This window comes from Bactrocera oleae, chromosome 6 (genome assembly GCF_042242935.1).
Source record: "Bactrocera oleae isolate idBacOlea1 chromosome 6, idBacOlea1, whole genome shotgun sequence".
NCBI classification, from domain to species: Eukaryota; Metazoa; Arthropoda; class Insecta; order Diptera; family Tephritidae; genus Bactrocera; species Bactrocera oleae.
In genome coordinates, this window is record NC_091540.1 from 8,468,314 (window position 1) to 8,482,365 (window position 14,052).

Genomic DNA, 14,052 nt, shown 5'->3' on the forward strand with positions numbered 1-14,052 from the left:
GTGAATGTTATAAAAGCAATAAACAAAGGTGGTTGAGTTTATCAATATATTTTGTATGTGTGTTGGAACGTCTCTTCTTAATCATAAATAAAAATTAGCACACACCTATTATTTGCTTTAAGCCACTAGCGATTGATAAATTGTGTGTGATCCAATGTGAACGCATTTGTTTTTTCAATCAAATGTTCATGCAATATAAAATGTTGTTGACGCCTAAAGTAGTAAAAAATAATTGCACGGAAATGTTCGCGATTTGGATCCATTTTTTTGACCGAGATGAATATTTTAAGTTACTGTAAACAACACAAATAGCGCTCATAGGTCAAAACGTACTGAGTATGTATAATATTAAAAATTTCAAACTTTACGATAAAGTTGTGAGTTTCTATTAAGGTTGCAACACTAGGATTGTCAAATCCCGAAATCTTAAAGGCAACCTATGTATTAGCTTTTATTAAATTTTTATATGGTGCTAACGAAATCAGTGACGCTTTGGCTTTTTAGCTTTAATACATGGTATCTTTTTTATTTGTTTGTCATAATATGAATCACTATTCTAACTCTAAATTAAACTCTAAATCTTGATGCTCTATAACGCTATCACCAACACTTTTGCTACGAAATCTATATATCCGCTCCGACTTTTATATTTATTTTTTCTTAAATACAACAATTATTGGATGAAAATTATTCACTCACCGGCATAGTTTGACTTCCGTGTAAATTGGTTATGGCGGACTGGGCCTCCTGTTGCGAACTAAATTTGACGAAAGCACAACCTGTAATGCACAAAAAAAGTGACACAAAATAAATTAGTGCGCAGTGTAATTGCTTTCAAGGCGTATATTTATATTTTTTAGAGCATAAACAGTTAATTGGAAAATGATAAATGCAGCGCACAACATAATATTTTAAAGTAATTAAACAAATTTGAAATGATGCTTTTTTGAAGATATAAACTTTTTTTGTATAAAATAAATGAAATTTAAAGCAATCAAAGTGCGGCCTATTAGGCGCTGTGCAATCACACGTAACGAGCTATGCGCGGTAGTGTGGCGGCAACTATGGTTTGGGTAATTAAAGCAGCAATGTTTTTGAACTATATTTCATTTTTATTGCCATATTTTTACTTGTTCTGTTGTTGTTTTTTGTGTTTTTCCTTTTTTACTTTTTAAGCCGGTGAACAATTTAAAATCAGCTTTCGCCGACAATTTCCATTTGTTGTTTTGGCATGGTGCTATGATTTAAAAATTTCATATCACGCGGTTACATTTAAAAAATTACCTTTTTCCCATCAAGCCGCGCCGCTGTCGCTGCCATCGCTAATTATTTTGTAATTTGCTGTCGAGCATCACGGGGAAAAAAATGAAAATGGAAATAAAATATTACAGAAAAAAGCATTAAAAATAAATTTCACATAACTGGTACGCGTAATGCTTTAATAACCGCACACGCGCATGCACACAGCCATGCATGCAAGTACTTATGCATGTATGTATGTAAGTGTGCGGCTGTGCGCTTGCAACGCAGTCGCTCAGTTATTTGTGCGCGAACGTTTTGTGGCCGCAGCTTTATATTATACATACACAGGCAGAAGGTGTGTGTGTGTGTGCGCGCTGGAGGCCTTCTTGCCACATCCATGTGTGCAATTGGCAGTTGGCTTTGACGCTTTTCCATTTTAATTTCCAACGCAATAAAACCTTGGCGGTGACAACAACAACAAATTACTACAACCACAGTGGCAACGGGCAACCACAATCATAGGTTGCATGTTGCTGCAGCTAATGATGTTGCCATGCTAGTGTGCGCCTGTGTGTGCGTGTGTTGCAAGTGACATTGTTGCCGCGGCAACGCGTTTGCCACCAACCGCAAGCTGCTGCCACTACAACAACAACAGCAACAAAAGTATTAATAGCGCGGTGCGGCAGTTACCTGACAGTCAATTGCAGCAGCAATAGCAACAACAACGATAACGAGCGCCAGCCAGCTAGTGCTGACGAAGGCGTTCATCTGTGCGGTTCTGCGGTTCAGTGGCGCTCGTCTTTTCACCTCCGCTATACGTTTTCTTTGCCTACAATTCAGCGTTTGTGGTTTTGCGCAAAGTTGAGTTTGCTGTAAGCAGTCGGAAGCGGTGCTACATTTGTGGGTGCGAGGGTGGGCGGGTGTGTGCGTGTATGTTGTTGAGTGCTGCTCGTTGCACTCACTGGTAAGTGAAGCTTTATCGTGGATGCGAGGTACGGTGTATTGGTTGCAATGGTTGGTCATAAAGTAGACGAAGTGGCTTGGGAAGGCGGTTTGTTTTTAGCTTAATGAGTGATAAAGGGACGGAGAGAGTGTAATAACATCATATTTATGATTCGAGATATGCATTGCTATGTAGAATGCTGCAGTTGTTTATTTATTGACTTTTTTTGTGCGTTCATTGAAGAAGATAAGAAATTTTGCGGGTAAGACGGAACTTCAATTTGTTCTATGGCTCTGAAAAGGTTCTAAAAGTTCAAAACTCTTATGAAAAAAATTGTTTTTTTTTCTATTAGCATTTTTGATTAATGGCCCTTATAAGTGATTCATGTGATGTTAAATTCAGTATATGAAGCTAACGTATTTGTTAACGCTTTTATAAAGTCATTGCTAAAGCGAACTTTTCAATAGTCTGCTAACATATGTTAATACAACTGCTACTGTTGTTGCTTATCGGCCTTAAAGCCAAGCCTAAGCTTAAATAGGCAATAAAGTAATGAACATTGTACGAAAGTACAAAGGTTTTGAAAAATATTTTTAAATATAAGTTAAAAACAATAAAAGGGTCACATCGGCTGCAGCGAAGCTATTATTCGCTTCACAGGTGAATTTATTAGTGCAGAAAATTAAATAAAAAGATTATTATCGTCTCTAATATCATGCAGAAATACATCCAGAACAGCATTTCAAAAATAGCTTTTATTTATTTATTGAAAAAACGAGCAAACATACAGCGTCTAACCTCACTTTTGATGCCCAAATTACAATGGCAATAACAACATAGATATTGCGCTGGTAAAAATTAATTATGCTGACGAAATCGTACAAAAATCAAAATAAATAATAAGTACTAAAATATATGCACAAGTTATTCCACAAAAAAAAATTCTTTAATTACTGTTTATATTAAGTTATTAAATAGATTAATCCGTCATGTTTTAATAAATTACTTTAAAAACTTTTTTGTGTACAACTAAAAACAAAAAAAAAGTTTCTGCTTCAAATATTTGCACATTTTCCTTTATTTCAATTAAGTTTTGCAAATGAAAAATTAATTATCTCCATATCAACGGCAAACATAATGAATGGGAAAAGCATTTTGTTGTTTAATTGTTGAACAACATCATCATTGTCAACTAAAGCATGAAAATGCAAAAAAAAAAATATTGCAGTTTTAATATATTAAAATTAGTTTGCAAAAACTTTTCAACATGTGTGCACAGCACATAATGCAGTAACAAAATTTTTAATTAATTAAATTAATTACGCAAATTTTTAACAAAAACAAATGTGTGTATGTGTAGGCATATCTATATATAAAACTGTGCAACTAAATAAGGTAAAATAGTAAAGCAAACAATTTTATGTATTATGAGTGCATAGCGAATGACTATGTATGTGTGTGTGCTCACTAACAAGCACTGGTTGCTATGTGCTTTAGTTAATCAGTAAAACGAGTTTTGCAATATAAGGAAAAAATGCTGATTTTCCAGAAATGTTTGAAAAATTTATTTAAACGAAAAATTTATTTAACAAAAAATTTATTTAACAAAAAATTTATATCTACCTATGAGTTTTAAAAAATTATTTCTAAGAATTTCTCTACTTAGTGTTAACTGTTTTCAGAATTTTAAACGCGTTTTTCCCGAAATGGATTTCAGAGTCGATGGTGTAAATTTCTCCGAAACGAAGGTGCAGCTATCATTCAAATAACCTTTCGTTGTTATTCAAGCAGCCTTTTTCTTGTCATCCCAGTACCCTGATACTGGGATTCAGTTTGTCAATAGTCCCACCAAAAAAAAAAAAAATAAATCGTAGTAAATCGATTTTTTAAGCCATTTTGAAGTTTAAATTAATTCAAGAAATCCGACTTATTTTTGTCAAAAATCAAAATTTGAACTAGTACTTATTACCGTTACTGTCATTCATCTATAGTTATAAAATTTTGTTTTAGTTTCTTAATTTGAGGTAGCCTCTTTTCCGAAGTCCCCCTGATGATCGGTTACGGAATCAAGTGAATGCAAAATTTGTTAGTATATTATTTTTATTTATTAAATTTATCAAATGCTTCTTCAAAAAACAAAAACTAAAAACAAAAATAAAAATTCAGAAAAAAGTGCTACTGACTTGCAAGTGCTTGCTTTCTAATTTCAATCACTCATTGCTTACTCATCCATCAAAATTTACTTTTATTTGTATTTTTGTTTTAGTTTCTTAAGTAATTTGAATTAACTTCATATTTATTAACATGAAAACTCACTTAAATCCACTCAGCTTGCAGCTTTTACAATACATTAAGACTGCGTGGATGGCTACCCAATATAACATTTCATTAATATACTTTTAGGCGTAAAAGCTGTTTCAGAAATATAACTGCACGCCAACATATATTTAGTGAAACTATCAACCAATAGCAAAACCAAAAAAAAAATAAAGAAGATGTTTATTTAGAGCAACAAACAAATTTTGCATTTTCCTGCATAAAATTTTCGAACACATAATTCTACTTAGTTTAGTTTCGGTTGATAGAGGGTTAGCTGCTTAGAGAAAGGTAGAAAAGCGCTGCGAAAACTATGTTGTTACTAAAATGGAGTGTCTAAAACAGAAAATAAAAAATAAATTAATTGATGAAAATTATTAAACCGTCTTTAAAGTCATAACTAGCTCAAAAAGTTGCCATCTTTATATAGAAATAAAAAATAAAGTAATATTTTTAGAAAGCCAATCTATGAGTGGACTAATGCAGGCCGGCTGTAAACAAAAATTCAAAAAATATTAATTTGAAGTGAAAGCCAGCATTCCCACCCCTCTGCACTCACACACTTCAGTGAATATGCATATATAATTTTCATGCTTTGTTGCCTTGCGACGGCATAACAGTAGAAGTTTACACAAGAGTCTAATTGAACATAGCAAAGCGCTAAATATCTTTTCTCCTGCCTCTTTCAATCCACTGCTCGGAAGCAACTTTATGCAAACTAATTTTAAAGACTTGTTCAGACTTTTTTTCCTTTGATGTATAGGTTATGTTGGCCTCTGGTGTTTTGAAATTAACTTATCATAATCCATCATGAACAGTATAGACAACAGTTGATTATTGCTGAGATGTTAGATAAGAGGCTGAGGGGTTTGTTTGGAGTAGTCCTAAATAAACGCTTCGTAGAAGCCGAAGAAGAGTGGATGGAATAATTGCATAGAGACAATGTAAATATAAATACAGAAAATAGATAAGGTGAAGGCAGAACAAATAGCTTAGGTCGAGTCGAGTAAGTACAAACGAAGCAAACTTTCCAAAGTGGTGAATTCTCATTATTCGAAAATTGCGAACTCAGAGGCTTTGTAATTGTACATACTAAGTATCACTTTTTAAGATTGATACAGAAATCGCTAGATGGCGCTGAAATCATTTATGAAGAAAACCATGCTCCTATCTATCTGATGCATATGCGCAGTGATTGTGATGAGAAAGCGGACACTATATTGAATTAAAAGAAAATTCTTAAGCCCCAAATGCTACTTTGTATTGAATTAGAATTGCTTGTTGGTGCTCAATAGTATAAGTTTTATTACAAGCGGTGAGTAGAGGAACATCGAACGTTTTGAGAGCAGAAGTATAATATGTAATTAAAAAGAGAAGCAACAGTAACGTCAAACACTTTAAAGAAGTTTGTATAAACTATCAAAAATATCTACGTTAACTCACGTACTAATTGAAAATACATTTTCGCACTCACAATCCTAAATTCATACCACATAAATCACCACAACGGCACTACTAACCCGTTTTGCTAAGTCTCGGAAAATTGAAGTCTGCTCTTTTTGCCAAGTGCGAGGAGCAAAAATGCCTACCTAATGAACAGTTGTGAACAGATTAACAAGTTCACATGCCCCACATACTTAACACATAGGAAACGGTGCGATTACACATACACACACACACCCAAACACAACTGAATATCTCATATCTAAGCATCAGCACATACCGTGCCGCAGGATTGTTGGCCTGCGAGGAATTGTAGTGGTTCTAACACGAATTCGATTTTACGGTGAAAATAAGCGTAAACGTGGCTAACAAGTAGTGGCAGGATAAATGCACACATATACATATGCAAATTATTGCCAGCGAAACACACAATTGCCATTGGGGTACACTAGCAGAGCAAGAAAAACGAAACCAACTAACTTGACCAATGCAAAAATAACGTTGAAGTTGTTGTTCATGCAAATAGCGGGTGGGACGGTAGCCTCCCCGTGGCAAGAAAAAACATGACTTGCAGATTCGTTGCATACTTGGAGGCGTTGTACAGTGTCAGAGCTTAGCGTATACGCGAGTGTTGGTCACTACATACTTGCACGCGCGCATAACTGTAGCACAAATTCACAGGAAGCTGCAAATGGACATTGTAGCTAGTACGGATTTATGCTAGAACATTCATTCCATGGCTAACGGCTAGTCAGTGGGCTGGCAAAGCACGACGACGCGGGCCGGCTAAAGCACAAAACAGTTGTGACACTGTGGCAACAACGATTTAAATTCCCACTAGGGATTTTTTAATTGGATTTTAAAATGCTGCTGACGCGCCCCACACATACACTTACATAGAGACACACATCTCATGGCATCCATATATCCTTTGGCGCTGTTGCTGGCACACAGAAAACATGGACTGAGCGCAGCTTAATGCAGCCTTACAGGCACTCAAAGTTTCCTCGACCCGCTGCCGCTATGGCCATTTATGTCAATTTTCATTTGTGAAGCATGAACAGGAGTGTGTGTGTGTGAGTGTGCATACATGCCGGTCACCAAAATGGCCAACGGTTACTGTAAAAGATGAACACAGCTACGCGTTCCACATCCGCCACTTATTCTCCGCCACTAAATATTCGTGTGAGTATGTGTACGCTGTCGGTTTGACGTTGCCGAGCTGAACAATTTCATTTCAACTTGCCTGCAAGCAATTTTTCATATAACAAACATGTGAGTGTATGAAGGAAGCGTGAGTTAGGGCGACGGTCAGCAAGCAGAGCGACGAATGTGGCCAGCGTGAACATGTTTTTCAACGCTAAAATGGCAATAAGCATGAACTCAGATTGGATTTGTGCGACTCTCAGTGCAGGGAGGTGTGAGCATGATACTTTCAAGGCGTATATAACGATGTAGTGAGAAAAATTTTGTGTTAAATTAATTAATTAGCAGTATATGATTAAATAATACAAAAATTAATTAATTTAATTTATTTTAGCGTAAAATGAAATTCAATAATCTTTTTCAACAAAATTTAGTTGATCGATTTTATGTTTATGAAAATTTCAAACTGATTTTCAACAAAGTTTAGCTGATCGTTCTTAAACTCCACTTATGTATCACTAACTTAGTGTTTATGGCATCAATTTACATACACTAATTATACGCCAAAAAGTCAAATTCTACTTAGACTGCCCTAAACATTTTATTAAAAGTTATTAATAAATTCAATAATTTAAACTCGAGTTTAAGGTGATACAGTTTACTTTTTTTAGTTTAAACCCATGTTTCTCTAAACCTAAACTGCCTTCATTTTTTCAATTATTCGAGAGTAACTGTCATTAACACTTTATGATAGTTTTTCATAAACTCGGTATCTTAAACTCGTGTTTAAGAAACGACAGTTATATTTCTCACTATAATACATGAACTGTCTTAATTTTTGCAATAGTTTGAGGCATACATTTGACTGGCATAAACCCTTTAATGAGAGTTATTCATAAACTTAATATCTTAAACTCGAGTTTAAGGAGAAACAATCGCTTTGATTCTCTGAGACCTAAACTTTGTTAATTTTTACGATGGATTGTGGTATACACTTTATAAACCCTTTAATGAGAATTATTCACAAACTAAAAATTTTAAACTCGAGTTTAAGGAAAAACAATTCTGTTTTTCTCACTTTTTCTGTGTGTATACCACAATTACCGTTAGCATTATGGCCACATACCGATGTTTTGTAATCGTTAGCGTGAATAAACTCACCACCACGCCCGTTGGCGGTGGTAATGCTGCTCTGATTACCAAAACCTCGCCGGCACATCTATCAGCCTACAATTTCATGTCGCAACTCAAATTATATTTTTCCCTAAACGAAATTCGCTGTTGTTGTTGTGTTTGTTACTGCAATGAAATGTAATGCTTTGCAATGCGCACTAGCTTTGGGCATTTGCAAAGCGCTGAAGTAATTTTTAGTTAATTTTCATGTTTGGGCGCGTTACAGATTGCAAGAAATTAACTTTTGCCAGCGCGTTGCACATGCACACAAGCACACTTGCAGCGTGAGTGCCGCCATAGCCATTTAGTGACAGTTGTGGATGTGTGTGTGTGTGCGGGTGTTGTCTCTGGTCACTCGATTCGCAATGCATGATTGCCTGCAACCAATCGCCAGCAACATGGTCGCACACTAGTGCGTATGAGTGATGCAGCTAATATGAGGCGACTTTTCCAAGCCAAAGCAAAGAGTGTTTGCGCACGTGATGCTGTGTGGGTGTGATAGTGCATGGGAGGGCGGGTGTGTGTGAGTGTGGCGGTGTTTGCATGTTTGCCGCTGTTGCATAATTGCTGACATCGGATAGCCATTGCGAAATTTGTTGTTATTTGTATGCAGTTGTTGTTGTCGGTTTTATACACATGCTTGCGCACAGTAATGTGCACTTTAATTGCCATGGATTGTAATATACGCGAGTGCACACACCCACCAACCCCGCGGCAGTCCGCGGTTCACATCTACAAAGCTTTAATTAGCGGCATTGCCATACCAAATATTACGCTCTCCAGCGTTTTGTACATATGTATATGTGTGCGTGTGTGTGTGCATATGCAAACAAACGGATTACGTTACAGCAAATCAAGCGCATGCCATGTAATTGAGTGCGCGCGCGCGTGTTAAATAAAAATATGCGCGAAAATCTCATTACTTTGTCATGCAATTTTTTGCGGCGGCGTTATTTTGCCCTCTCTTCTCGCTTCGACACTTCCGCGCTCTTTTTTCTTTTGCTCTGATTTTAGCAATTAATTTTGTTGGCATTTCATTTGACTTTGGTCTCGCGCTTACGCATCATTAGCATACTTGATTAAAAGACATTGCGAAGGTTCATTTGTTTGCAAAGTTGGACGTGGCGGATGAGTAACCAACTTACAACTTAGAAAATGTTAACAAACGGTGTTGAAAAGAATTGTAGAGTGTGCAATGTACAGATACGAGTATAATGGAATATATATGCACTCCAGAGTGCTATTTAAAATTTTCTGTTAAAAATTGTATTTTTGAATTTCATAAACTTTTTCAGTTTAATTTTGTCCAATGTTTTGAACTAATAATTTCGAACATAGTTCCATTTTATAAACAAAATTGAGTAAATAATTAAAAAAAGAGAGGTTTTCGAAAAGTTTCTCGGTTGCAATATTCATATGAAGATTATTTCAAATCACTTTGACCATTTTCTGAAAACAATTCTAGTTTTACCACAAAAGAGCTGAAGGAAACCATTAGGAAACCAAGTTTGTCTTCATATAAAGTAAAATGTTTCGGTTTGGTTTTAAGGAAATATTTTCTCATCGATTACTTGTTTTTTGGCAGTTTTCAAGTAATGAAATATTTAAATAATAACTTTTTTACGATATTTTTTGCTTAAAACTTTTTTTTCTCCTTTTCCAATTATTTTAACTTTGCTGAATTTATCTTCGTTTATTTTGTTCACCTGTTGCAAGCTTTGATACTTTTATTAATGCAGCTTTATGGCACTATAAGTGCCTTGATAGTGTACTCTTTCAATTAGAACTAATTGCAAACAAAGTAAATGAGTTCTTCCACTTTTACAGCTACTTGCTTCTTTGGTGATTACTCTTCAATATATTATATTTCGTTAGAATATATATAGAACTATGCGTATAGTTTATGGGAGTAGTATACTCGGGGTATACTTTGTAGTTTACTACAGCTCATTCTATAAAATAAATATTCGAAATATTCAGATAAGGTAAGTTTTAAGTAAGAATTGAAACGAAATGGAGATATGTATAGAATGAAATGATGCTATACCTATAAATTATATTCTTATATAAATATGATCGTCGATTTACCCATATATATAAGCAAATGTTGTAAGTTACTGCAAATACAGAATATTTTCACGCGTATTTCTCTCCCTAAGAAACTGCTCATTTGTCGAAACCGCCGATAAAATCAGGTCCTTATATGGAAAACATTTTTTAATTTAGAAAATTATCTTCTCGAAATTTTATCTAGATTTTTATCGCAAAACAAATATCGCATTACAATTTAAGAACATGCTGTTCACATCGGACCATATAGAATATCAAATATTATTTAGTATCATATGAATGCTTCGAAATATGCTTTAATATCATTATTTTAAATAACCAAAAATTGTCTTTATAATCTTTGCCCAAGATTCCAAGCAGCTTACTTATGATATTATTTAAAATGAAAAAAAAAATTTAATAAAAAACAAAGTTCATTAATATGAAGGTTGCTTTTTATAGTGGTAAGTGCAATTTACCAACTCACAACTTTATCGTAAATCTAAAATTTTTTTTGTTATACATACTCGGAAACTTATGACATATGTACACTTTTTGTGTTGTTTACAGTAACTTATAATATTCATCTCGACCAAAAACTGGAATTAAATCGCGAACATTTTCGCGCGATTATTTTTTAACACTTTCGACGTGCATTAACTTGGCTTTCAAAATACAATATTGCATGAACATTTGATTGTAAAAAAATGCGTTCACGTTGGATCCCAAAAAAATCAATTAAATGTCAATCGCTCAGAAACAGGCTCGGCCCGATTGGTCGAAAGAATTGTTAAAAAATACGATAGCGGTGCTTCGAAACATGTTTTCGACATCGTGACTGGTGATAGATCATAGATTTACGCATATTAGACTGAAAGTCAACATCAGTTGTTTTAGGAGGAGCTGAATCCAACAAAAGTTGTACGCGTACGAAACAGTTCCCAGAAAATTATTGCCTGTTTTTTTTGGAAAAGCTGAACATGTCGCAACCGAACCACTATAATAGTGTAGAACAGTAAATTCTGAGTGTTACACAATCATTTGTTTGCCAGTTGTCTTATACGAAATCAGGAAAACCAATCGCGGAAGATGGATCACTCTTCACCACTATAATGTGAACACTCAAACAATGAGTGAAATAGCTTTATTTTTGAGCACTCAAAACACCGATTTGATATGTCATCCACCGTTAAGTCCTGATTTGACACTGGACAATAAAGGGATTTTCGATTATTAGTATTTGTTTTTGTTCTCTAATCCCAAAGTAGAATGGGCAACCTTAAAACCTGTAAAATTGGACATTATGTTATTTTGTCACTCAAAAATCACCCATATATTGAAGTACACTTCAGTTATTCATTTAAATACTACATCGCTCAAAAACTGCCTACACACCACTAACAATACTATAATTTTAACCCTCCTTTCACTCTAATTTGGCCGCTCTCTTTCACATAGCCTGTATACCCTCTCTAACTCTTCTGTTATATTCTTTTATCTCCCTTCTATTAAATACATACATTCACCACATTGCCGTTCACTCAGTTAAATTTTCAATTAATTAAAATAATTGCCTTCTCTTGCTTGTTGCCCGATAAGCAATTCCCGTGTGAGCTTTTTAATGCACCAGCTACTCATATGCACACACACACACCTGCACAGATATGCTCTTAGCTTTTACATACTCTTTTTCAGCTGTAGTTACTGCTACTATATTTTATATAATTGTTGTATATGTTGTTGCAGTAAGTGTGTGTATAGATGTACGTGCTCGTTCGCATTTATCAGCCTGTCAATCAGCTTTTACAGCTTTTCGACTGGACGCACTTTTATTCATTAGTTGCCATTAAATACTTTGCTTGGGCTGTTGGAAAATGGCCTCGTTTAAGTCATTTATTCATTCTTGTTTGTATGCTAGATGTGTAGCATATATATAATTGGAATGAGACTGGTATTTGTGACAATACTTTGCAACTAGATATAGAAATGATGACGAGACGAGTTGAATTCCGAGTGACAGTCCGTCCGTTCCTCTGTCAGATATCTTGATAAAACTTGATATACAAATTATTTGGCTCTCAAGGAGCATAACCAAGCTCCATAATAATTTACAAGAGTTATATTTAGTACAACGAACATGTCGGTCAGTGTATGAGTTATATAATTATAAAATTATTTGAAAATATATTTTTGACTATACCTGAGCATTGTCTGAAGTTAGTGCTATAAACCTATAGCTTTTCTGCCCTCAATATACCTTGTATAGTGATGTCTAAGTTTATATTTGTCTTTACGCCGTTTAGGTTGGTCCAAATGTGTGATAATAAAAAAAATGTAAGCAATCTTTCTTAAAAGTTATGTGGTTTAGCGCATAACAAGAATTGAATTTATTTTAACCTTGTTCGAAAACTCATCTTCCTAAAGTAAAGAATATCGTTACTCTGGTTGACGTTTTGCACATGACCTCAATATTTAGGTATAATAAATTAGCTTATGTCTAAAAGTAGCACATCTTTAAGTAGCTTGTGACTAATTTTATACTAACCCATCCGCTTTGGTATAAATTTGGTTGATAATTTTATGAGTTTAATAGCCAATTTACACTTTTGACACACAAATCAAACTAGTCGGTTTGCAACTAGTTATATATATATTTCAATTTTTCATTTCTGACTCAAAACCCAGTACTACAATAATATAATTGATTCAGAAGCCAGTGCAAAAAGTGCGCGCTGGCTAGTTATTAGCTGTTAGGTTTGCAATTAAGCATACTTTTGTGCGTTAAAGTGAGTTTATTGCCAATTCATTTTATTTTATGTTATTTTATATTTACGATCTAATATACAAGTATAGACATTATTGCATTATTTATTTTCATTGTTTAGTGACTGTTTGACAGCAATTACCTTAATTAGAATTTGTATTTGTTAAGCTTCGTTGTGAGCTCTTTGTGAGAGAATAATAATCAAATTGACGAAAGCTATCTTTGTTAGAAGCGTGTGGTTCATGTGTTGATCGCTCCCAAAGCATTTAATGTGGGCTTTAAAATTAAAATTACATATACCTTATTGTAATAAAGATACGCTTTTCCAGAATATGCCTCTCATTTACATATATAAAAAAATTGAGAAGAGAATATACGATATACCTATACTCGTATGGTCATTCTCAGTTCACAAATTAATCGAACACAACGTATTTTTCACTTATTTTAATTTTTGCAAAATTATAAAAAAGAAATTATACTATTCTAAATCAGATATTATAATAGTTTAGCTTAAAATAGATTTTCGAAATATGAAGTTGCTTCAGTTAACTGAAGGTCATCAAACATATTGTAGAGGCGCTAAAATAGTTAGCATACTTTTATGCGCAAATTATATTGATTTAAATGTTAAAACTGTCCATTAAAAAATTTGAAAATTTAAAAGAAAAATCAAGTAAATATTTTTATGTTTTGTTCAATAGATTATAATATAATAATTCAGTTATACAACATATGTGTATTACTTTCGAAACATAAATATCCTTCAGTTACTAGTTACATTTCCACACATACGTTTGATAGGCTAAATTATGTAGCATACCTTTATGCGAGAAGTATTTTGATTTAAATGGTAAAACTGCCTTTAAAGTGATTTTTTTTCAGAAAAAATTATGAAAATATATATTAATTATATATATATTATATAGTAACATATATTATAATAATTCCGTTATACAAAATATCTTCGAGGTTT

General features: G+C 33.9%; 1 protein-coding gene across 5 annotated transcripts in view; it reads right to left on the reverse strand.

Annotated features, from left to right (window-relative positions):
- Positions 1-14,052, reverse strand: part of bru3 (bruno 3) — a 358,657-nt gene that overhangs the window by 122,619 nt on the left and 221,986 nt on the right. For all 5 annotated transcript variants that reach the window (XM_070111193.1, XM_070111192.1, XM_070111191.1 and 2 more), the window contains one exon: positions 700-779. In XM_070111193.1, coding sequence (XP_069967294.1) covers positions 700-779 — 80 coding nt within the window. The remainder of the gene's footprint in view (positions 1-699; positions 780-14,052) is intronic.